This window comes from Monodelphis domestica, chromosome 1, assembly GCF_027887165.1.
Source record: "Monodelphis domestica isolate mMonDom1 chromosome 1, mMonDom1.pri, whole genome shotgun sequence".
Taxonomy (NCBI): Eukaryota; Metazoa; Chordata; class Mammalia; order Didelphimorphia; family Didelphidae; genus Monodelphis; species Monodelphis domestica.
This window is the reverse complement of record NC_077227.1, coordinates 477,109,184-477,134,164: the sequence shown is the minus strand read 5'-3', so window position 1 is coordinate 477,134,164 and position 24,981 is coordinate 477,109,184. Positions and strand designations below refer to the sequence as shown.

The 24,981-nt window shown below is 47.5% G+C and overlaps 1 protein-coding gene across 6 annotated transcripts in view; it reads left to right on the top strand.

Moving 5' to 3' along the window:
• The window catches only part of NPDC1 (neural proliferation, differentiation and control 1), a 31,043-nt gene extending 14,711 nt beyond the window's left edge, over positions 1 to 16,332 (top strand). For 3 of the 6 annotated variants that reach the window (XM_056812732.1, XM_056812734.1, XM_056812736.1), the window contains 12 exons: positions 4,133 to 4,252; positions 4,401 to 4,553; positions 4,861 to 4,927; positions 5,212 to 5,302; positions 6,072 to 6,151; positions 6,822 to 6,930; positions 7,486 to 7,627; positions 12,830 to 13,431; positions 14,747 to 14,858; positions 15,163 to 15,293; positions 15,478 to 15,669; positions 15,798 to 16,332. In XM_056812732.1, the coding sequence (XP_056668710.1) occupies positions 4,133 to 4,252; positions 4,401 to 4,553; positions 4,861 to 4,927; positions 5,212 to 5,302; positions 6,072 to 6,151; positions 6,822 to 6,930; positions 7,486 to 7,627; positions 12,830 to 13,431; positions 14,747 to 14,858; positions 15,163 to 15,293; positions 15,478 to 15,669; positions 15,798 to 16,043 (2,045 nt within the window). In that variant the 3' untranslated portion in view covers positions 16,044 to 16,332. The remainder of the gene's footprint in view (positions 1 to 4,132; positions 4,253 to 4,400; positions 4,554 to 4,860; positions 4,928 to 5,211; positions 5,303 to 6,071; positions 6,152 to 6,821; positions 6,931 to 7,485; positions 7,628 to 12,829; positions 13,432 to 14,746; positions 14,859 to 15,162; positions 15,294 to 15,477; positions 15,670 to 15,797) is intronic. The other 3 variants (XM_007475407.3, XM_056812733.1, XM_001374335.4) reach the window with 3 other exon arrangements.
• Positions 16,333 to 24,981: the final 8,649 nt, after the last annotated feature.

Here is a 24,981-nt window from a genome sequence, read left to right as displayed (position 1 = left end):
CAGTGGCTTCTGTATGTTAGGATCTAGAGCAGGGGTGTTGGTCTGTCTCCTGTTTTTGTTTTTCTTCAACCTTCTCTCCTCCCCCCCTTCCCGGTAGGAAATTGAAGGAGGGATAAATAATTGGCGTTGGGGTACAGGTACATGGGTATATGGGTACATTTCCTATCTGTTTGGTGTATGCAGTGGGTATGACTCAGCTTCCTTAGATTGCCTTCCTCAGCCTTCCCCAGCTCTTCCAAATCAGGGAGTAAAGGGGTTTTGTTCCTCTTTGAAAGGTTGTTTAAAAATCTAGACTCGTTCTACAAAGCTTTTTAGTGCTGATGCCTGGCTGCCCTCCCCTACCCCCCTGCTTGCCATTATCTCTGAAATATCCAGAAGCTATTTGTTTGGGGTAAGATGACATGCAGAGCACTGGGTTGTTTTTCCAGTCTCCCCTTCATTAAGAAGAAGGAGGAGGGGGCAGCTTTCTAACCAGTGGGAGTGCCAGGTGTCCCAGGGTGAAAGAAGTATCTCCATATGTATGTGTGTACATGTATATTTACCTGTCTGCGCAGATGCTCTTTGGAAACTAGGGAGGAATGGAGCTAGAATTGGGGAAGAAGTAGTGGTGGGGATTGTAGTGGGGGAGGGGTGCTGCTTGTTTCCATGAGTCCTGGGGACTGGTTGCTTAGTACACAGCCTCTGTATCCTGTAAGCCTTTATCCTTGATCTTCTGCAGCTTGGGGCAGTGACAGGTGGTACTGGTTTGGGGAGAAAGGAGTGGGGGTTGACAGAGTGTGATGTGGAAACTCTGTCTCCATAGTAATGCCCTCTGAGCTCATCACAGTATCAGAGCTGGAGGGCATGGAGTTCTCACTTGATGGGGTAAAAGGAAAGATAATACATTTAGATAGCTGGGGTCCTCATCTCCTGAATTCTGCTTCTTGGGTATCTTCTCATCTGTTCCTCAGTTTCTCTATCTGGAAATAAGGAAGAGTAGCTTGGGAAGTAGATCTTCTTGGGGAGCTGGTGGTCTCTTTTTTGGTAGCAGTGCTTCCCAATCTGGGTTCTGTACAGTGGGAATTCCACGTGAAAATATTGCTATTGGTTGTAATTTTCCCTATAAAATTATACATAAGATTTTGTGCATATATACAATAATGCCTGTGTGACAGTTTTTCAGAATAAATTGTTTCCTCTATTTTTGCTTTTAGATTTTCCAGAGTCCTTCCCTCCCTCTTCTTTATCCTGGGGATATTCTTGATCTCCTGGAGTGATCAGTGTTTCTGGGTTCTCTCAGTATATTTAAAGCTCAAGTGTATTTGGTGGCCAAATCAGATTGAAAAACACTACTTTATAGATAATAGAGAGAGAAAGAGAGAGAGAGAGAGCCTGGGGCAGTGGGGAGGTCAATAATTTATGATCTGAGGCTTAATCTTTAAGCTTCTGCCTCAATCACACAGTTATTCTCTACCCCCCACCTCCAATTAGTGGGTTTTTCCTAGGAGCAGTTCTGTGAGATGGTATTGCTCTGGTGGTCGCCATGGCAACGCCAGAGCTGACTTCTAGAGCATGGGGGAAAAAAAAACCTGGCTTCAAACTCCCCTTCCCTAGAGGTTTGGGAACATGTAGGAGTGCAGAGGAAATTCAGAAAATGTGGATTGAGTGACCACTTTCCCCACTCTGAGCTGGCCCCAGACCCCAAAAGAAGCATATTTCCTTATTCCTTGTTTTATAGGATCTGTCATCTTAGTGCAGATCCCTTACAGTGGATGTGGGCTTTAGGCAGAGATGGATTAGGAGAGTTGCACATCACCCTGACAGCTGTTCTCTTCCCTGTCAAAGGAAGGTTTCGGGGTTCCTTCTGCCTTCACCAAAAACAAACTAGCGAAAAAAAATTTTATGGAGCCCAAAGCTCTAGCAGAAGTCCCTGCTGCCCTGAGAAGTGGTTTGGCTTGTTGGCATAGTCCCTTGCCTGGACTCAAGTGTCCCTGTAAAATGGGGTTGGGCGAAGATGATCCCTAAAGACCCTTCTAGCTATGGTTTTCAACTCCAATTCTCTGTGGTGTGAGAAGGTTGTGGTTGGCTGCAAGAACTGTGAAGCATTCTACTACAATATTACTTTCTAGAACCCTTTCTATCTTATCCATTCCAAGGCAGTAAGAGCTAGGCAACTGGGATGAAGTGATTTGCCCAGGGCTATATTGCCAAGCCAGATTCGAATTCAAGATCTTCCATCTTGACTCTATCCACTGAACCACCTTGCAGCCCTGTCACAGAACTTTTGAGAAAAGCATCTTTCCAATCTTAAAACAATGTAATCGTGTAAATTTAGCAGTAGCAGTAGCAGCAACGGTAACAATAACAGTGGTAGTAGCAGTTGTTGGGTACTCCCACATAGCCAATATTCACTACTTTGGGTAAGTTCCTTTACTTCTGAGCCTCAGTTTCCTCATCTGTAAAAAATGAATGTATTTCTCAAGTCTTAAAAGTGCTCTATAAATGTGAATGACTGTTCTTGTGACTCAGCCTCTAGTCCTAGAGGAGTGTTCTCTGAGGAGAAGGGAATAAGTATTTAAGTGCCAACTATGTGTCAGGCATTGTTAAGTGCTTTGCAAATATTATCTCATTCTATCCTTAAAATAGCCCTGAGAGGGACGGGCATTATCTCCTTTTTACAATTGAAGAAACAGAAGTTAAGTGACTTGCCCAGGATCATATAGCTAATAAGTGTCTGTGGCTGAATTTGAATTCAGGCCTTCCTGACTCCAGACTCAGCCCTTACATTTCCTAGCTCTCCTCCTAGGACTCAGGTCTGTCTTTTTGCAGGCTCCCACTTCGCCTCTTCCCCCATTTGAACCCCTGGCAGGCACCACTTCTCACCAGGTGGTGGCCCATGAGAAAGAAGCCCAGGACCTCATCCTTTGGGGGGGGGGAGGTCCACATGGATAGCCATACTCTAAGCCTTTGCACATCCTGAAGGCCTGAGATATCAAGAGCTATATCTAGGTAGTTCTGTTAGTGAAATCACTGATTGGTAATTCGAGAGGAGTGTGCCACCAAACTCTTCAGCAGGGAGCAAGGCAGGAAGCCGCAGGGAGTATCTGGGGGTGGTTGTCACTTCCTGGCTTCAGGCCCTTCTTGCTTGGCTTGGGGGGCAGGTTGGTCCTCCTTTTGTAGGAGAGGGGTGATATCCAGTGCCCTATTCTGAAAGACTTCTAAGGGAGAGCTCAGCGACATAATAATAGAAATGGTGGTATGACAAACCCTAGAGAACTGAGTGAACACCAGGGGGTGGTGTTGGCTCAGTAGAGCTGTCTTGTCTGGTGAGTTGTGGTTCCCGAATATGTGCTCTGGGCACTTAACTTGCCTCATATTTCCTGCCCTTAAAAATAGGGACAAAATGAGTGAGAAAAAGGGAGCTGGATGGAGGGGAGGAGGGGGAGAGATAATTGGGGTAAGGACTTATTTTTTTCTTCTTGATTTCCCTACTCCATCTGCATGTCTCTAACTTGGAATCTTTATCATTTCCCTATAAAATCTTCCTTTCCAACTTCTGGAATTGAGCCAGACCTTCCTTCCTTCCTTCCTTTCTTCCTTCCTCCCTCCCTCCCTTCCTCCCTCCCTTCCTTCCTTCCTTCCTTCTCCACTGTTCTCCCAGCATTATATTAAAGGGAGTTCTTTTTGTGGTAGCCTTTAAGTCTGTTACAAATATAGGTCTCACTGGAGGAGCCAAGCTGGTTGGACCCTTCCTGTTCACCCCTTTCCTCCTCCTTCACTATAGATTGGCTGTCTTCTGAGGCCCCCAAGGGACTTATTGTGGACTCTGTATTTCCTCATACACACATACACATACACAAATAACCAGTCTGAGTACTGGCTGAGCTTTGGCTTTAGGCACATTTTTTTGTAGCCACTGCCTATTGATTGAATAAGATCAAGACTGTAGAGCTCTTTATAAATGTTAACTATTGTTATTACTATGTAAATACACTGTAAACTCCCTAAATCCAGGTTTGGGGATGGTCTGTCTAAGGAGGGATGGGGAAATGAAGAGAATCCCCCCAGGAGCTGCTCTTCCTCCCCTCCCCCCCAAACCTGGTACCCGGGGGCTCTGGCAGGGTCTGACTGCCCTGCCCCTCAACCCCCTCAGGTAAGATGCAGCCCTGGCCTAACCTGGAAGAAGAAATCGACATTCTGGCTAACATGCTGGCCCGGCAAGACACTGTCCCCCATCGCCAGGACACTGTCCCCCAGCGCTTCCGCTGGCCTGGTGAGCTCCCCCAGACACATCCCTCCAATGACACCTGACACCCCAGTCCCACTGATTGCCACAAGGCCCTTTCCCAGTTTCCATTTGACTAACCCCAAGACCCCTTTGCCAGTCATGACCTCTTGGCCAGACTTCTCTTCCTCTTTAGCAGCCACCCTGGCATCCCCAGGACAGGAGCCTGATACCCCACCCCCTCGGGGTGCACAAGTTCCCACGATTAGAGCCTCCCAGTCATCTTCGAGGCCTGTGGAGATGTCACCTGTGGATCCCCCACACCCAAGCAATGACGTCTTTGTTCTCAGTAGGTAGAGGTGGAGTCCCAAGGGTGGTGGGAGGCACCAAAGTGGGGGAGAAGGGAGGATTCAACCCCCTCTTGATGGGAAGTAGTGTGGCATACTGGAAAGAATGGAGTCAGGAGAGATTTGGGTTCGAATCCCAGCTCCAACACTCATTAGCTCATTTGATTTTGGGCAAGGCGTCTCCAAGGCTCAGTTTCCTCATATATAATGCTGACTCATTGGACTCTTATGAGGAAAGCACTTTATAAACCTCAAAACAACATCAATGTGATTGTTGCTATTATTATGGGCCCCTGTCCTTGTCTACAGTGATGATCGTGGTCTGTGCAGTGGCTGGGCTCTCGGCGCTGGTTGTAGCTGTTGTCTGCTGGTGCAGGTGAGCCCCTGGTGAGACCCCCCACCTCGAATGGGCATGTACCCTGGAGTTGTGTCAGTGAGAATGAGGCTGCCTTGAGCACCTTCACACAGGCGTCCATGCAACAGGGCGCTGGGGCCTGGAGGGGAGGTGGAGAGTGTGCTCTGAATTTTGTCCTCTTTGGGGAGGGATGATGGAAGACCTACATGTTACAGTCTTGTCTCACCCCAACCAAGCCACTCCACCTGGCTTCAGGCTGTGTGGAGAGCCTGGACCTGGGATCAGTGACATTATCTTTCTTTCAGGTTACAAAAGGAAATCCGCCTGGCTCAGAAAACAGACTACTCATCCAAGTCCCAGAAAGTATCCAGCTCTCCAGCCTTCGGCAGAAGCATGGTAGGGGGAGAGGAAGAGTCCTGGCAATGGGAAGAAGCTCTGGGGAATTGGAGGTGGAGGAGATTCAGCCATAGGGCCTGCCCTTTGGCCATTGCCTTCATAAGCCACATAGGCCTCATTTTTCATAGCCTGCCTTCTGTCTCAGGATCCATTCTAAAGTAGAAGAGGAGCAGCAAGGGTTGGCAATTGGGAGTTAAATGACTTGCCCAGGGTCACACAGCTAGGAAGTATTTGAGGCCAGATTTGGATTCAGGGCCTCTTGAGGCCTAGCTACCACATTGACCTAGAACTCTACCTATAGGGCAGACACTCAAACTATTTCGTGTCACAGACTCCATTGGCTGTCTGGTGAAAAGAATAGACCCTCCTCTCAGAATAAGATGGGTTGTTGTTGTTTTGATTCACAACTGAAGGAAATCCTACATTTCAGTGAGAGTTTAAGGGAAATAAAGATGCCATTTTTTTTCTCCCAAGTTGACACCCAGACTCCTTGAGGTATTTCTAGGCCTCAGGTTAAGAACTTTGCTCTAAGAAGACACTGGCATGCCTTATTTAGAGTTTCAAGGGGACCTTAGAGATCAGTTAGCCCAAACCTCCTCCCTCATTTGACAGAAGGTAACTGAGGCCCAGAGACTTTTAAGGTCATACACACTTGGTTATGTGGCCTTCAGGCTTTAAATCCAGGTCTCCTGGTAGAATCTTTTCAGTTTTTTGGGGGGGTATGGGAAGCTGGGCTCCTTTCTGTGCACTTATGGCCCTCTGCCCACAGCCTGGGGACAAGAAGCTTGCCCAGAGTGCCCAGATGTATCACTACCAGCACCAGAAGCAGCAGATGCTGTCACTAGAGAAGTGAGTAGAGGATTTACTAGGTGCCATGCATTAAGAACAGACACTGGGTTGGAGGTTGAGGGGGCTTGGTGGGGAGAGGCATGACACTGGTCCCTCACCAGACTCCTAAATAGGCTGCTTGGGGGGAGAATCTCATTCCTCAAAGCTCCTCAATCTGGGAAAGGAATCTGGCTCTTCTCTGCAGTGAACTGATGAGTTTGTAAATTCCAATCAATTTATCAACAAGGTTTTCTCTCTCTCTCAGGGATGTACCTTTTTATTTGCCTCCGGAGGGGAGAAACAGCAGAGGGAGAAAACAATCCAGACAACTACAATCTTGCCCATATCCTCTTCCCTTACCCAATTTTGACTCTTCATTTTGGGAGTCATTGAGGCTAGACTTCCAGTGGGGCAAAATGTGTGTCCCCTCTCCCCCGTGGAGGCACGAGGAAGGGACAGACAAATTGGAAATGGGGTTCAGAGACTTGGAGAATAGTGACCTTGACAGCGGGAGAGATCAGAGACAGAACTGACTTGGGGAGAAGATAAGCTCAGGTTTCAGTGGACTGGACTGAGCTGGAACACTAATAAAATGATGAAAGTGTCCGTCTGTCCCCCCACTTCAGCCCCTTGACTGTCTTAATCTATGGCTTCCCAATCTTTTAAACCCTGCATTCTAATCCCTTCTCAGGCATAAAGAGCAGCCTAAAATTATGGACTCTGGGTCCTCTGAGGAAGAGAATGAGGATGGAGACTTCACTGTCTATGAGTGCCCTGGCCTGGCCCCTATGAATGCCTTGGTAGGGAATCCTTTTTTGGGAGTTGGGGTTGGATGAGAGGTGGGGGCAGAAAATAGCTTCTGGGGGGGTAAAGTTTGTAAAGGGGAGGGCTGCTTCCCTTCCCCCAACCCCTAGCCCTGAGGGAGGGAGAAGGGTCTTTTCTTATGGAAGTGGTCTTTACAGGCCCATTAAAAGGCCATTTATCACTTGTCTACCCCACCCCCACCCCCCCATTGCAGCTCCTGGCCTGACCTCCCCCTCACAACCATTTCCTTCCCCCAGCAGGGTGCAAAGAAGTTTTATCTCAACCCCTGAAGCCTCTGCTTCCTGTGGGACCCCCCCTTCCCATCAAATATTTTCAGGGTGCTCCTCTAGGAATTGGGAATCCTTATTGGTCTCGTCTCAGCAGTCCTGAGTCTCCTATAAATCTCATCTCCATGCCCCCCACCCTTACCCCCATGGTCTGTGAAATGGGAGCTTCTAAGAATAGATTCTAACTCTGCTCCCTCTGTATTTAGGGGGTTCATTTTTTGAGAGGTCTGGGTTATGATTCCCCAATTTTTCCCTTCCCCCCAGACTGGAGAGATGGAAGTGAAGAACCCAATGTTTGACGACTCTGCTCTGGTGGGCCCTAGCCCCCGTGCTGCCTCTGGCCCTCGAGCCACTGCTGGCCCCCGATCTGGATCTGTTCCTCGTGTCAGCTCGGGCTCCCGCACTAGTGGGTCCCGGACTGGCCCCCGCCCCAGCCCCCGGCCCCCTAAGCTGGTGGCCCCCAAATCTCACCAATGACCAGCTTGCTGCCTTCTCCTGGCCAGTGGCTCCAGCCTGGGAAGGGGAGCTCTGAAGGGGCTGGGGATGGCCAGGGGTTGGGGGGGGTGCTAATACTAGGGTGTATTTCCCCCTATTAAGAAAAAAAGCAAAAAAAGCTCTGAAATCCCAAGTTTGGCTGTTTGCAGTGAGTGCTGGCTCCCCTTCTGTTTGGTCTCCCCATCCCCTTCCAGTGTTGGGAGAGTGAGAAGGGGGTGAGGAAGCCGTGAGCCCCCTCCCCATCCTCCCAGAAGGAAGGGGGTTCATCTGTTCCCTCCCTAATCCCCTTCCCTCCCTAAACTTTTTTGGGGCTAGGATTCCTCTAAAAGGGGATGGGGACGTCCCTTTGTATTATTATCCCCCACCCAGCCCAGGGCTTCCTATAGTCAGGGCCCTGCATACTGGGAACATAGGACTGGTGACATATCTTAGTCTCCAGGTGTTTCCCTCAAGAGCCTTTGGGAGAGGGGATGAGGCCATTCACCACTTCGCCCCCTCCCCCCAGTTGGCAGAGCCCCAAATATTTTCTTGGCCCTGAGAACCTTGTATTTGGGCCCTAGTCATTTTGTCCTCCTAATTTTATTTTCCCAATCCCTGCCAAAGTGATTCTAGCTCAGGATCCCAAACTGGATAGAGTGGGCATTGGTGCCAGGGCCTGGGGTGGGTACCTGGAAGGTTCTCAGTCCTCCAAGCCTGTCTTCTTTCCTCTGTGCCTGGGGTCTCTCCCTCTCCCTGTGCCTGTGTCCTCTCCTTGTCTGTGCCTGCGTCCATCCTGTCCTGTACTGTCCTGTCCATTCCTGCACCTGGTTCTCACTGTGAGACCTCTTTTCCCCTCCTCTGCTTGTGGCCAGGATTGTATCCACATTCGTTTTGAAACAAACTGAATTTTATTAAAAACAATGTTTCAAACCAGCTGAGGGGGCTTCTTGGGCTGTCTGCGGGCACTAGGATTCTGGAGATTGTCTGGAGACTCGGGGCTGGATTCAGAGTCTGGTCTGTGGAAGAGAGGAGTTTGAGCTGTGGGAGACAAAAGTCTGGAGGTTTGAGCCTGTGAGTCTCAGCCCTTGTCCATGATCTGGGTGTCTTGTCAGGCCTGTGCTCTGTCTCCCTTGGTGGAGTTTGGTTTCTAGTGTTTTGGGGTCTTTGGGAATCTGGTTTTGTAGGGTGCTGGAGGCCCAGTTTGGGGGGAGGAGTGTGCTTCTGTGTGATCTTTTGTGTCTTGTGTAAGGTTTAAGGAGTCCTAGGATTTGAATGTGTCTGAGGGAGGTGGGGGATACTGTTTCATGATCTTAAGAGGTTCTAGGTTCTCTCGCTAGACCGGCTATTTCTAGGCTAGACTTTTGGGGGCCTGAGCCTTCCCCCCCTTGGGTGGACAGACCCTGATGGGGGCAGGGGACTGGGATAGTTATCATGTTAATGGCTTCACTAGGAGAAGGACGGGAAGTCCTATAGCCTGCCTGCCTTGAAGTGCAGCCTGGGATTAACCCATCCCCCCCAGAGGTGGGCTCTTAGCCCAGAGCTGATGAAGGCAAGGAGTTGGGGGGGGGGGTTGGTGAATGGACTGTTCCTAAAACCTATTCATAGCCCACCTCCAGCACAAAGAAGGGTTTAAAAAAACCATTCCCCCCCCTTTTCCACCACAAGTAGGTGAGGTCAGGACTCCATAACCTGGAAGGTTGGCCACTGACCTAAACCTCTAGACAGTGCCCAACAGGCAGCTAATTGAAAGAGGACGGAGAGGAGGGAGCTGTCTCTGAGCCTGGGGAAGTGGAGTGTACTTGGAGGAATCCCCGCTTAACTTGGCCTCCTCCAGATATGAAAGGCAGACCCCAGGCTGGAGGGGGTGGGGATGAAAGGGGGCTCCCTAGGGTTTGTGAAAGAGCTTGTGGGGGTAGAGGGGAGCTGAGAGCTGGCCATCAAAGGCCTAATCTCATAGTGTCAGGGATTGAAAGGAAAAGAGGCTTCTGAGGGGACTTGAAGTGGAGCTACTTCCTAAAAACTCCCCCCCAGTTTCACCTGGGGAGATGCCCGTGCACCCCCTCCCCCCTCAATCATTCTTAAATGGGTCCTAATGGCTGCTTGCTGTAGAACCTGAGCCCCTAGGGTGGGAGGGCACAGGTCCCTTTGAAACTGAAGTACTCTTCCAGAAATGTCCCAAACCGGGCACCCAGGGATTAGATGGAAAAGCCCTGGACATCAGGCAGGAACATAGATTCAGTTCCTAAACCGCCTCCCAATCCCAAATGAAAGATAAGACTGGAAACACAATGCAGGACCCTGAGATAAGTGCTTACATTCATATAGTGCTTTAATATTTACAAAACACTCTGTGATGTGGGATGGGCAAGGGTTGTCCTTCCCTTTTTCTGATGAAACAAAGTGGCTCAGATAGACTGGCCTAAGGTCACATGGCTAGTAACTTGAACATGGGTCCCGATGTGGCCAAATTTCCACTCCACCAAACTGCCTTCCTCGTGGGGGCGGAGGTGGGAAAGTGTAAGGAGATCAAGGTGAGGGAGCAGAGGGAACCTGGGTAGTCAAGGGCTGCCGGGTTGGCTGGGTGAGATAGGCCTTGAGCTGAGTCCTGGAAGATGGGAATGAATTTGATAGAATGAGATTGGGAGGTGGAGGGCTTTCCAGGAGGGGAAACAATCTGAGTCTGAGCAAAAGGCACCGTTTTCTAAGCTCCTGTTTTTTGTATCTCCAGGGCCTATCCTCAATTCATTGCACATAGCTTGCTGAATTGGCCCTCAAGTGGCACTTTGTACGTCTTAACATACTTGTTATGAATTCTGTATGCTAGTTAGCTACGGATGAGTTCTATCCTGCCTCAGTAGACTTCTGACTAGGAATCCTGTCTTATTTCAACTTGTTAGCTCCTCAAAGTCTATTCTGTAGCCAATTAAGCTTTTAATGATTTTCGCTGAATCCAGTCACTTGAGGGATGATTAATGGATCAGTTTGGGCTGGCACCTGGCTGGTAGGGAAAGCAATGAGAAGTAAGCCTGGAAAACTAGTCGGGGGCCAGTTCCTGAGAGTCCCTCAATGCTGCATTGAGGATTTGGGTGGTTGTCCTGGAGCCATTGGAGTTTTTTTAGAAGGGGAAATGAGGTAATCAAAGCTATGCTCTGGGAGAATTAATCTGGCACCCCAGTGGAGGAAAGATTGGGAGGGGGGAAGGCCTGTTGAGAGGAGACTTGCCGCAGGATGTCTATTAAGATTGTTGAAGTTAGAGACAAGTGATTAGATGGAGGAGAGCAAAGGAAGAAGACTCAGAGATAACTGGCTTTGAATGTAGATAAAGTCAGGTGGCTTGAGTTTGGGGGTGGGTGGGAAAGATGAGGGAGATGGGTTTTTGGACGATTGAGTTGAGGCAGTCATGATATCCTGGAGACTTTCGGAGAAACTTCCCTGAATGGAGGGGAGAAAGCTGGTGCTGTAGAGATGATCTTAAAAGGACAGGATATTCATGACACTAGAAGATCCTGGGGCTGTTGGTCCCTAGGGAAGTATCTCTGGCTGGCCCGAAGATTTTGTGTCTGTCTTCCTCCACCCCAGGTTAATGATTCTCTGAGACTTAAAGGAACTTTTTTATCAGCTCCGTGTCTGGCCTCTGGCTGGAAAGCCAACCTGGGAGGTGGTCAGCCCCACCCTGGCCTCCCTGAGGGAGGGGGAGGTAATCTGCTCTGACCTGCTCCTCCCTTTAGCCACCTCACCTTCCCTCCCATTCTCTGTCCCTTCTTGCCTCCCCATGACCTTGGGGTGTCCCCTTGCCTTCTTTAGTGCCTCAGTTTCCCATCTTGGCAGAGAAAGGGAAAGGGAGAGAGGGATCTCCTTTATCAAGGACCAATAGTCATTAGGTGGCAAAGTTCTAGAACTAATCAGAATGGGAACAGATTGCCAAAAAGGCCATGTTGATTGTATAGGTAGGGCTCTGTAGGTGGGTGTCTGTGTATCTGCAAGAAGGATTCTATGGGCTTGTGCAAGGGTATTTCCAGGAATCTGGGTCAGTACCTGTGGACGGGATCGTGGGCTTTCTTTGGTCTCTCCTTGTCTGCTGTTTTTGTATGTGGGTCTGTCTTGTCTATGTGGACGTTTGTCTGTCTGTCTGTCTGGTGGCTTCTGTGTTCAATCAACAACTGGGCCCTTTAGCACAGTGTCATTCTATCAGAGACAACCCCCCCCCAAAGAGGCCCTGGGGTTTTTTGGCTTTGTTTTGGTTTGGGGGAAAGAGTTCTCCTCACCTCCCTGGTCAGCCCCCCCAGCTACTCAGGGCCATTAGACAAATTGTTATTTGCATTAACAAGTGTGTCAGGGAAACGCCAGGAACGGCCCCAGCAATTGTCCCTGACTGGCACTCGGGGCCTTTATGGTGGGGTTCCGGGAGCCTGCATTTTTAGGAGTCCTGAGTCCCTAGGGGAGGCCCAGTAATGCTCTACCAGTCCATATGCCTCCCACCCGGGGAGGGTTGGGTGGGTGGGGGAAGGGGTGGGCTTGGGGGTGGAGTTAAAAGCAAAGAAGTAAAGAAGTACCCCACCCAATGAAGCTCCTCGGCCACCCCCCCAGCCAAAGGATACCCAAGTTCATTCTCAGCCCCCCCTTCTATTGTTTTAAAGGGCCAATAGCTGGGATGCTATTAACATAATGATTGAAAGCTCCAGGGCCCTGGATGGGAGGGGAGGGGTCAGGCTTGGCCCGGGGCACTGTCCTCCATACAGAGTCACCTCTTCAAAATCTGAGGGGCATTGCCCCCCTGTGCACTCTGAGGTCCAAGCACTGCTCTGCTGGCCATCCACATCGAGTGAGCGAGCGGAGCGCGCCCGCAGCTTCGGCTCAGTGTCTGTATCCAGGACCAGGACCAGGAGGAAGAAGAGGCAAGGGAGCCCTCTCATCTGAGAGGAGAAGGTGTGGGTCCTGCCTACCACTTTGAACGTCGACCAAGACAAGCTGGGCATGTTTAATCACATGGAGGGGCTGCCTCCGGGCAACTACAGCCTGAGCCAGGGCACCATGCCCGACGGGGCTTCCCACTACGTCGGGGGAAGCACTCAGAGACCCCAGCCCCAGCCCCAGCCCCAGCCGCCACCCCAGACCTTCTTTACTTTCCCTGCAGCAGTGAAGAGTGAGTACAACTTGGAGGGACCCTCGAACCCCGACTCCAGCCAGACCAAGGGGTGGTATGCCTTCTCTGCACCCCAGCCCCCGGCTGAGGCCAGCCAGGCCAGTGCCTCCCACAACCTTCACCTCATGCCGCCCAAAGAGGAAGACTCGTCCTGCTCTTCCCCTTCTTCATCCTCCGGGGCTCCTGAGCGCGACCTCAGGGAGAACGTCGCCCCCGAAGCTAATAAGTACTGCGCCCGTCCAGGCCCAGCCTACTATGCCCCTGCCTGGACCGGGCCCTTCTGGCCAGGCCTGGGAAGCACGGGTTCTGTTCCAACTGGGGCCCTGCCGGGGCCCCCTCTCCCTCACCACCCTCTCCAGGCTCTTGGGACCTTCCCGGGACCCAGGCCTCTTTACCCAGCACCCCTCCAGCAGCCCCAGTCAGGGCTGGGCAGTGTCGGCAGCAGCATTAGCAGCAGCAGCAGCAGCATTAGCAGCAGCAACAACAGCAGCATTATCAGCAGCAGCAGTGTCAGCAGCAGCGTCAGCAGCACCAGCGGTTCCAGTGGGGCAGCCAGTGAGGAGGGCATCCCCTCTAGTGACAGTGGAGAGGAGGTAAGAAGACCTGGTACCATCTCCAACGTGGATTTAAGCAGGTTCAGCCCAGCTGGGCGGGAAATGGAGATCCAAAGTCACCTAGGCTTATTGGACTAAGGCCTGTCCCAAGGAAGGAAAGGAAAGGGGAAGAGAGGGAACCCGGGCCAGGCAGGCTTGCCGGAGAACCTGGGGAGATACCATCTTCCTGCAGGGTTGAGTCTTACCTACGGGAAGGGGAAGCAAATCTAGGGACATCAGACTCTGGAGCCTTGCTCAGCCCAGTAGAAATAACAAAGTCCACCATCCTGTAGACTAAGAGATCCTATCTACTTGGCCCTTCCCCCAAAACCATGGCATGGAAGAAAGCCTGAGTTTTCCTTCCTAGGTTACCTGGGCCAGAAAATTCCAGGCTCCCCTATCTTATTATAATTGTCTCCTGGGATTTTCTCCAACTTCCTGGGGTTCCCAGCCCATTTAACCTTAAGATCCACCAAATTGATCATCAGAAATCTGGGCCTTTTGGTGTATTTTATACTTTGTAAAATTCTAAAGAGTACAGGTTAGCTCTACAAGTAAACTGCCTCCCCTCAGACATATAAGGACTCCATGGCCTTCCTTCCAGACAGAAGAGGCTCATTTTTTGTCTCTTCACAGAACCATCCCTCAGCCCCTGGGTTATTTTCCTTGTACTGGGACCCTTTCCTTGGTGGGATATGTCAGTACTGGGTGCCTAGACTAGTCCAGAGGCCACATCCATGTGGTTTAGTTCAAAGAGAGGGAGATAATATTTCCTTTCTCTTCCTACCACCTTGGCTGGTTGTTGACCAGGGTTTTATTGATCTTGTTAATTGACCGTGGGAATGATCTAGAGTGCTCTATCTAGTCTCTTTGCCCTGATTACTAGCCTTCTGACCTTGGACAGATTTTATTTGTATTTCCTCATAAAATGGTAGAAGTAGGAGAAATTGGAAAAAGGTCCTTTAGTTTTTAGGAAACTTTGTAAATAATTGCTCTTTGTAAAAGAGTTTGAACATTCTTTGTAATCACAGGATGATTACGTTTTGGGCCAAGGATTCCTGGGTTTGGATCTTGAATTCTTTAAAAAATTCCTGGCAATTTTCCAGCTTAAATTTCCAACTAAGGGAAATGGGATGACTTTTTGGAGTTCTAGACTTCTATCCAACCCTGAAATGGGAGGTGGGGGGAGAGAAAAGAGAAGATTCCAGCATCTAAACAAGACCTTGTTAAGTTTCTCTGGCTATTTGATCAAGATCCTTTCACCTAAACCACCAAGTTAGTTCCTCAAACTCCATCCACCCCTTGCCCCCTGCAGGACACCCCAACCTCTGAGGAACTGGAGCTGTTTGCCAAAGAATTGAAACACAAGCGAATTTCCCTGGGTTTCACTCAGGCTGATGTGGGCATGGCCCTGGGCACATTGTATGGTGAGAAGTGGGCACAAAGAGATTGGGGTACAGATGGGGAGATTGGGGTACAGATGGGGGAGATGGCTATTTTAAATCTAAGGCCAAGTGAGAATAAGATGAAAGAGACTCAAGACAAGGATTGGGTTTAAATTCAGTTTCCTGGTCATGCCTCTCCTACCCCATTGGTTTCCCTTAAGCCAACCTGGCAGGAACTAAAAGGGGAAATAGTGATCCTGATTTTTGGGAGGTGGGGATGGGAAACTTGGTGGGCAATGAACCCCATTTCTGGAGCCAAAAGTTGAGCACCCATCTTTGCCCTTAGGGAAGATGTTTAGTCAGACCACCATCTGCCGGTTTGAAGCTCTGCAGCTGAGCTTTAAGAATATGTGCAAATTGAAACCACTACTTCAGAGGTGGCTGCAGGCTGTTGAGAACACTGAAAACCCTCAGGAGGTAAGCTGTCCCCTTTCCCCCCTCCAATGCCCCTAGACGCTTCCTAGGATAGTCTCCTTACTAGCTTAGATGGAGCAGCAGCTCCCAAGTTATGGGGTGGAAACAAATAGTTAGATTGAGTGGGGGGAGGATGGGGAAGGAATGGGGCTTTCAAAGCCCAGGCTGCTCTTCCCCCCCACCACAGGCTCTAGCTGTGCCCTGTCCCCCCCAGATGTGCAGTATGGAGCAAGTGCTAGCCCAGGCTCGAAAGCGTAAACGTCGTACAAGTATTGAGACCAGTGTGAAGGGGACCCTAGAGGGCTTCTTCAGGCGTTGTGGGAAGCCCACTCCCCAGCAAATCTGTGACTTGGCAGAAGAGCTGCACCTGGACAAAGATGTGCGTTGTCCCCTGGGCGTGGGGGTGGGTTGGGGAGGAGGTTGAATAAGTAGAAAGCTATCGCGGGTCGGCTGAGGAGTTAGGAGGCCCGAGGGCCTGGCCTGAGTCACCTATGCAACTCTTCTTAGGTGGTGCGAGTCTGGTTCTGTAACCGAAGGCAGAAGGGTAAGAGGCTTCTTCTGCCCTATGGAGAAGACGGTGAAGCATTGCCTTATGATCTGACTCCCGGCACTGCCCTTGTCCTGCCAACTGCTGCTGTACCCCAGAACTATGCAGCACCCCCACCACCTGTGCCCCCTGCCCTCTATATGTCCACCTTTCCTAAGGGTGAGCCCTGCATCCCAGGCATGCCCATGCCTAATGGGGGCATCTGAGCCAGGATCAGCATTATAGGAACTCACTGGGGGCTCAGGATGCCTCTTGCTTTCCCCTTCCTGCCCTTGTCCTATCCTGGTGACTGGTCATTGTCCACTGCCTGAGATTCAATGGTCAGGCCTTTTCCCTATCCCAGATCCTCTTTCTACCCCTACACTGCCCACATCTAGATTTTTGGGCTTCTGGAAAACAATATTCAGGTCTTTTTTCTCTCCCTTCTTTCACCTCACACTCCCAAACTTCTGATGGGTTTGGGAGCCAGTTTGGAAATAAAAAGTTGGATGGTAACTGACTGGACTGGTCTCTGTTACTAACTTGGGATGGGGACTTGTACGGTTCAGGGTACGGAGTGGGGGCTGGCTGGTGAGTCTGATTGGGTGGGAGATTGCAAGGAAGCTCTATAAATCCTGATGGCTTTGGGGTGCTTCTTCATCACTTGCTTGCCTATCTACCCCATGTTCCACCAGGGGGCAATCTCTCCCACCCATTCCTGCTCTTCCCCTCTGATTTGGGTTGCATTTGAGCTGTCAAAGTGAGGAGTGGTGGTAATAGGCTGATAAAATTTATTTTCCAAGTGGAAGGAAAGACCATCCATCCTTGGCTTGCCTAGCTAGCCTAACCCCTCTCTGGAGCTCCTCCAAGGTTTTGGGTCTCCCATTCTAGGCTCCAGCGAGTCTTAATTTCATGCAGGTGTTATATGCAGAGTATAGAGGTACTCTGCATCACCTGGGAGTGCTTAGGTTTGTACAGACTACTTGTCCCCGTCCTCCACTCCCCTCATTTCCCCCGAGGCCTGATGTTTGTGCCTCTTCTGGGGTGGATTGACTGAGAGGGAGAGAAGTCTGGGTGTTCCTACACTTTGTCCATTTTCCCTATCCCACCCACATGATTGACAGTTGTTCTGATGGTCCTCAAAGGCCAGAGGCTGACATTTAGATTGGGAGCTCCAAAAGGGCAGGACTTGACTGTCTTGCCTTTCTTTGGACTCCCCATTGCTCAGCAAGCCTGGCACACAGGAGGCTCAATAAATGTTTATGAACTGACTGAGCGCTGGCATTCTTTTTCTCACCTCTTGCCCAGTGAGGATGTGGGGGATGTGATAAAGCTTGGGCACAGCAGAGGGTCTGAGAATAGTGATGGTCTGCTTTGCTTTCAGATTCTTAATCTCCCCTGACATCCTCTCTGACCCATTTCAGAACCACATTTACCCCCAAAGTCTTCATTTTCCCCTGTGACTATTCTGTTCCTGTAGGTGGATACAAGTATTCAAGCCTCACATTTATCTGCCCAAGATCTGAATCGATCCCCAGTCGTTCTTGGTCTTCTCAATTTTGAGAGGATTCCTGGGCCATGGGTTTGGAGCCAAAGGCCAGATCAGCTAGCCCTGGGTTAATTAAGGAAAAAAGCTTAATTATCTCTACTGAATGATACCTAAAAATGGGATAAATTCAACAGAAAGGATCGAGGGCAAGGAGTTCTAGAAATGAATGCTAGCTCCTGCCAGGCATAAGGGGAGACCAGAGGGGAAGGGGGAAGTGGGAAGAGAGAGGAACAAATATTTACTAAGTGGCTACTGTATGCCAGGCACTGTGCTAAGTGTTGTACATTTGATCTTCCCAACAACCTTGTGAGGCAGATGTTAACCCCATTTTACAGTAGAGGAAACTGAGGCAGACAGTTTAAGTGTCTTGCCCAGGGTCACACAGCTAGCTAGCTAGTCCATCGTCAGATCAGATACAAGCTGATCTTTCCTGACTCCAAACCCAGCCCTCATTTTGCCACATAGCTGCCTCAGGGTCATTTCTCTGGCCCTCTGGGGCTTGTCCCTCTGCTGGTGATCCTCTTTACTGAGTCAGAAGCTCTTCTCAAGACAACCTTGTGCAGTTTCCTTTTCTGTGCCAAGGCCATAGTTGGTACTCAGGGGCCCCTCAGGAAATGTTTGCTGACTGATCCCCAAAAGACCGAGGAGCAGGGCGTGCCTGGGGAAGAGGCCAGTCTGTGGGTACAGGGTGGGGCCTGTGGGAAGTACCCTGTGCCTGGTTGGCAGCACAAACAGGAAGAATACCAGGTCTAGTGGCAAGAAGCAAGGTCCCCAGTGGGCCAAAGACAAGATAGGCTGGAGTTTTGTGTTTTCTTTTTCCTGCTTGCTGCAGAAGCCCCTTTGGGAGTATGGGAGTGCCATGCCCATTCTGTAAAGAAAAAAGCAGGAGTCCACTAATTGGTCTTCTCTAATCCATCCTTCACAGGACTACCAAAGTGATATTCCTAACTAGTCAGGCCATTCCTTTGCCCCCCATTTATAAACTTTTATAAAACTCTCTAACCTATTTTTCCACCGTACTCTGGGCTAGCCAGACTTTTGCTCATCTCCCATCATGGTGCCTTTATTTTGATCAGCCCATTTTCCCCTGCTTAGAATGTATTCCTTTTTTTTTTTTAATTTTTAAAAATTTATTTATTTTTAAACCCTTACCTTCCATCCTGGAATCAATACTGCGTATTGGCTCCAAGGCAGAAGAGTGGTAAGGGCTAGGCAATGGGGGTTAAGTAACCTACCCAGGGTCATACAACTAGGAAGTGTCTGAGGCCAGATTTGAACCTAGGACTTCATATCTCTAGGCCTGACTCTCAATCCACTGAACTACCCAGCTGCCCCTCCCAATTTTTTTTAACTGCTCTTACCCACTGACTACTAGTGACTCTCCAGTGAAATTACCTTGTAATTATTTTGTATGCGTGTACTTTATATCCCCTCGTGCTGGCATATCGTAAACACTTAATAATTTTAAGAGTTGTGTTCTTGATTAATAGAAGAAAAGCCCGAGTTCTGGGATTCCTAGCTCTGGAATCCTACCTAGCACTTAGGGGCTTAGCATCTTTAGAGGAACAGGATACCCCCTTTCTAGAAACAGCCCCCAAATTCTTGTGTTCTGTGTTGCTTCTTTATCACTGCTGTGAATTCTTGTAGCCCCGAAGATAAATCCCAACCAAGGTAAAAGGCATTTGGAGATACCTCCTAGGCCAGTGTGGGATCTGCTCTGAAGGAGGCTGCCTGACAGTGTTGTTTGCCTGGAACAAGGATAATCCACAAAAACGCTAAGGGTTTGGCTCAAGGCATTTTGTTTTGGTTCTCTTGTTTTCCTGACATCCTAAAAGTGTTTTACTGTATTTCTCCAGCCTGCCCAGCAGATGAAGTTACTTGAATTTACCTTTGACTGGGGTGGGTGAAAGAGAATTTTTGAGGCTGGGATGGGGAAGGAAGAAATGGAGAAAGCCAGATCTGGCAGCAGCCTTAAGAGTTCATCAGATCCAAGGCTCTCAGTTTACAGATTAGGAAACTGAGACCCAGAAAAGGTAAGTGACTTGTCAAGGCTTGCAGTAATGTTTGGGGCTCCAGAACCCAAATCACCTGACAGTTCAGTGTTCTTTTCATGGTATCAGTCCATCTAGTACAAAGGAAAAGGGAGCAAGTTCTTGCTGGCTCAGATGTTGGATTTCACTCCTGCAATGCATCCATAACTCTTTATACTGAAGTAGAGAGAGCACTGGGTCTGGAATCAGAAAGACTCAACTGCCTGAGTGCAAATTAGCTCTCAGAAGCATTAGATATGTGACCCTGGGCAAGTCACTTAATCCTTATTTGCCTTAGTTCCTCCTTTGTAAAATGAACTAGAGAAGGAAATGGCAAACCACTCCAGTATCTTTGCCAAGAAAACTCCAAATGAAGTTATGAAGAACTGGACACAATTGAAAAAGACTAAACAACAATGTACTCCATATTTGCTGTTTATAAATCTATACCCTAGTTCATAATGTATATAAGATTGTCTATTATTTCCTACAAATGCAATCCTAGTAAATGATTGTTGCTAAGAAATGTAGTTAAGAGAAAGCTATAGCTACTTAGAGTAAAGGCTCAATGATACTCTGAGGAACAAGTCTCTAGGCAGTTCCCCTTGGTTACTGGTCTTGCTAATTAGACACAGAAACCTCCTAAGGATACTTTGATGGTTTTTCTCTTTCCTATATAATTTATGGCAATTTCACCATTTTGCCTTACATTGCTAACTATTATGAAGGTCTCTTCCTGTTTGTGAAAGTGGGTTCTGCTCTGCCCAACCCATGAGAAATAGTTTTCTCTATAGCACCCTGATTCCAAAAGATAACAAATTTTCCCCCTCCATCCTAGGTAGTGAGGTGGTGGTGTGGGTAGAATTCTTCTGGACCTAGAGTCAGGGAAGCCTCAATTTAAATTCAGCCTCTGATATATACTAGCTGTGTGACCCTGGGCAAGTCACTTAACCTCTGTTTGCTTCAATTTCCTCATCTATAAAACAGGAATAATAATGGCACCTACCTTCTAGGGTTTTCATGAAGTTCAAATGAAATTATGATCACAAAGCATGAAGCAGGCACCATATAAATAGTAACTTATTATTGTCCTAAACAGATATAAGATGGATAAGCCCCTCGCATCTCTCTCACTATCCCATGCAGGCAAGCCATGCCTTAGAATCCTTGGGGGAAAAAAACCCTGAAAAATCAAAAAGTAACATGAGCAGAACTAGGGGAACATAATACACAGTCATAGCAATATTGTGTGATGAATAATTGTGAATGACTTGGCTATTCTCAGCAATACAGCCATCTAAGACAATCCTCAAGGACTCATGTTGAAAGATGCCATCTACCTTCAGAGAAAGAACTGATGGAATCTGAATACGCACTGAAACACAGATTATGTTTCACTTTTTCATTTCTGGGTTTTTTTAAATTCTCTTTCACAAAATGACTAATATGGAAAAATGTTTTACATGACTGCACATGCAAAATCTATACCAGATTGTTTACTGTCTAAGGAAGGGAGAGAGAGAATTTAGAACTCAGAATTAAAAATGAATAATGTTAAAAATTATTTTTACAAGCAATTGGGGAAAAATAAGATCTATAAATATTTATTGAATATATTGATATATTGAGGTGGTGTAGTAGTGGGCAAGTGCACTGAACTTGGAGTCAGAAGGACCTGAGTCCAGATTCTACTTATTCTTTACTCCTCATTTATTTACTGTGTCATCCTGGGTAAGTCACTAAACCTCTCTCAGTCAGTTTCCTCCTCTAGAAAGTGGAAATAATATTAACCCCTAAGCCATAAGGATGTTGTGAGGATCCAAAAACAGAACCTGTATAAAGCACCTTGCAAGCCTTAATGTGTAATGTAAATACTGGTCATTGTATGTGACTGGTTTATAGAAAGAAGGAAAGCTTGAAAGTCATCTTTGTTTTTTGGTATGCAAAATATCCAGGCTTGGATTTTTGCTCCCATCCTTCTCATTAGCCAGCAGTACTGACATCTGCAGGTACCTACCTATCCCTGATCCCCCATCTCTGATTTGTGGAAAGGTATCTTTGGTTCAGAAATCCTCCAGATGTTCCTGAAGGGTAGCAGATATCTCACTATCATCCCTTTGCTCCCTTCCTCTTTCCCTCTTTTGCAGTTCTAAGAATTAGGCCTCTGGTCTCAGACAACTGGTAGAGGCCCAACTCAAGACATAGATCTGAGGTGGGCATAGTGGTTAGAGTCTATAATACCTGCTACTGCCTGAGGTTGAGGCTAATAGATTGAGCTGGAGAGTTCAGAGCTGCTGTTGGGCTAGAATATCCTCAGTAAGTTCTTCTGGCACTGATAGAGTGAGCTCCCAGGAGCAAAGGCTGCTAAGGAAGGTCAAACTGGTCCAGGTCAGAAAGGACACAGACCAAAGTGTCTATGCCAGTCAGGAGTATGATGAGGCCTTTGAGCACTTTAGCCTTGGTGGGATGGAATGACCTAGACTAAAAAAAGGTGTTGATAGCCTCAAAAGTATGGGGTTCACCAGGTCAGGAGGAAGAAATCCAAAGCAGTTGTTGAACCAAAGCAGGAATATATATATATATATATATGGTCAAGGAGTTATGCCTAACCTGGGATGCTAAGCAAGTGTTTGTCCCCAGGTTCTTTCGGCCAATGCTCTGCTCTCCTGATGCTATCCTTAAGTGCCCTTAACTCCAAGGATTTCCAATCATCCCCAATCCAGAAGTAGCATCTTTGCCTGAAGCCTTCTGCAGATAAATGAATGAATGAATAAATAAAAGAATGAATGAAAAAAGCATTTGCTAACAGCTTAATATATACCAGACACTGTGCTAAACCCTAGGGTGGAAATAAGTATCTGATATGTGCCAAACACTGTTCTAAGTGCTTTTATAATTATCTCCTTTGATCCTTATAATAAGCCTTTGAGGTAAGAACTATCATGATCCCCTTTTTGAGGAAGCTGAGGCAAACAGAAGGTAAGTAACTTGCCCAGGGTCACATAGAGAGAAAGTGTCCAAGGTTAGATTTGAACTCAGTTCCTCTTGATTCCAGGTCCAGCTCTCTCCCTACCCATTGTCCTACTAGCTTGCCTCTAGAGATAACTATAAATATAATAGAAATGTAGTCACTTCCATTAAGAAGGTCCCATTCCAAAGGGAAAGATTACACATGTTAGAGGAGCTGTTTTGGTCTAGGATGTTACAAGGATGATGAGTGGAACTTTAGAAGAGTTTCTGAATACATCCTTTTAAGATGTAGTGGTTCTGATTTGAATACTGTTTTTATAAGAAGTGGAAAGATAGTGAGGGTGGGGGAAGTTAAAGTATGACTGTGATGGTATGGCAAGAAGATGGTCTGGGGGCAAGATGGTTTAGGACCTGGGACTGGCTAGTTATGAGAGCAATCATCATCGTCCCAAGTTTGGAAGTCACAGCAGTGAAGGTAGTGACAGTACCAGGACCAGAGGGAAGCACATGATGACTCTGGGGTCCAGTATGCCTATAAAGATTAGACAGTTTGCCCAGATCAGCATCAAAAGATGGAGGTAATGATTGCCTCCATTTCCTTATCTGCAAAAGGAATGGATAGAGATGGGAAGTCCTAGGTTCAAATCTGGCCTCAAATACTTCCTAGCTGTGTGACCCTGGGCAAGTCACTTAACCGTTATCACCTAGCCTTTACCACTCTTCTGTTTTAGAACCAATACTTAGTATTGATTCTAAGATGGAAGATAAGGGTTTAAAAAAAGGAATGGAGAAGGAAACAGTAAACCACTCCATTATCTCCACCAAGAAAATCTCAAATGAGATCACAAAGACTCAGACCCAATTGAAATGATTTAATAACAAAACTTTACTTGGTCTAATACTCTCCTGCCTTCTAATAGAGTGTGTCCTAGGACTTCAATGAAATGAATGCTCTCCCTACCTTTAATCTATCATGGGTCCTTTTATAATTATTTCTCTTATTCCTTTGTCCCCATTCTTCCCTTCCTGTCTCGGTACCCTTAGTAGCTAGCTATCTGCTCCAGTTGTGGTGTTAGTGTCATTATTTCTGGTCTTACAAAACAGATCCCTAGAAGCACTTGAATCTTCTCATCTCTGGACAAGGTGTTCTGTTCTCAAGGGGTAGAAGATGGTGCCATTATGGAGGGTAGGAACCAGCTGGGTACCATGCCAATAACTTCTCTAAAGGGAAAGTTCCCAGTGGACCTGGCAAATTTCACCTAGGAAATTACCAGGATCAGGGACAGATGGCAATTGTGCTTACAACTCTGCTCATTGCCTTACTGGAGCTGTACATGACCTAGGCTGGGAGGAAGGAACCTCTCTGTAATTTTTTTTTCATGTATTGCTTTCCCTGTGCATGATGGTACCTCTTATCTAGAGTCCCAGAAGGTAGGAAAAGACCATTTCTCCTTGGACCAGCTTACTGTTGGCTGGGAAAGGAGAAGAAAAAGACTAAGACCCAGTTTCTCATCTTAAGCCTCCTGCCTAGGAGATTCAGGAGTTTGCTAGTAATGTTTAACAACTGATTTTCTGGGGGTTGGGTGTGGTGGTAGTGGTAGAGTGTATATAGTGTATATACTTATATTAAAATAAAATGTAAATTTAAGTGTTTAGTATATATACTAATTATGCTTTTAAATTAAATTTTAATTAAAATAATAAAAATTTATTTAATTGAATACATTTCAATTTAATCTGTATTATTAACATTTTCTTCCATCAATTAGGGCAGCTAGGTGGCATAGTGGATAGAAAGCTGGGACTTGGAGTCAGGAAGACCTGAGTTTAAATCTGGTCTCAGATACCTCCTAGCTGTGTGATCCTAGGCAAGTTATTTCACCCTATTTGCCTCAATTTTCTCATCTGTAAAATAAGCTGGAGAAGGAAATAGCAAACCACTCCAGTATTTTTGCCAAGAAGACCCAAATGGGGACAAGAAGAGTCTGACATAATTTGACCACCACTCCCTCTGCCATCACTTAAGATTAGGCAATTCAGGGACAGCTAGGTGGCTCAAAAGATAGAGAGCCAGACCTAAATATGGGAGGTTCAGGTTTCAAAATTAGCCTTAGATACTTCCTAGCTGGGAGATCCTAGGCAAGTCACTTAAACCCAATTGCCTAGCCCTTACCTCTGCCTTGAAACTGATTCTTAATATCAATTATAAGATAGAAGGTAAGACTTAAAAAAAAAGCTAGGTAATTTGAAAAAAGAGCAACACAACCCCCCCCCCCCCACAATAAATCCAGCTCTTATTTATAGGTTTGCCCATTTCAAAGGCTGAAAATGTAACTAAAAGAATGAAAATAAATGAAAATTTAACAACCACCTCTCCTATAGGAACTGGCTCTAGCACCTATTTAGAAGTTGCTTAGGGAACTGGGAAGGGGGAAATTGATAGGCATTAGATTACCTACCTTCCCCTGGGTTCTTCCATCCTATTCTAGCTCTGTCCACCTAGATAATATTTCCAATTCAACCCTTCAACTCCTCTAGCTTATTATTCAAGCTTACTTAAGAAAACAAGGAAACCATAAAAAGGGAAGGAACCAGCATCCTTGCACAGTGGAAAGA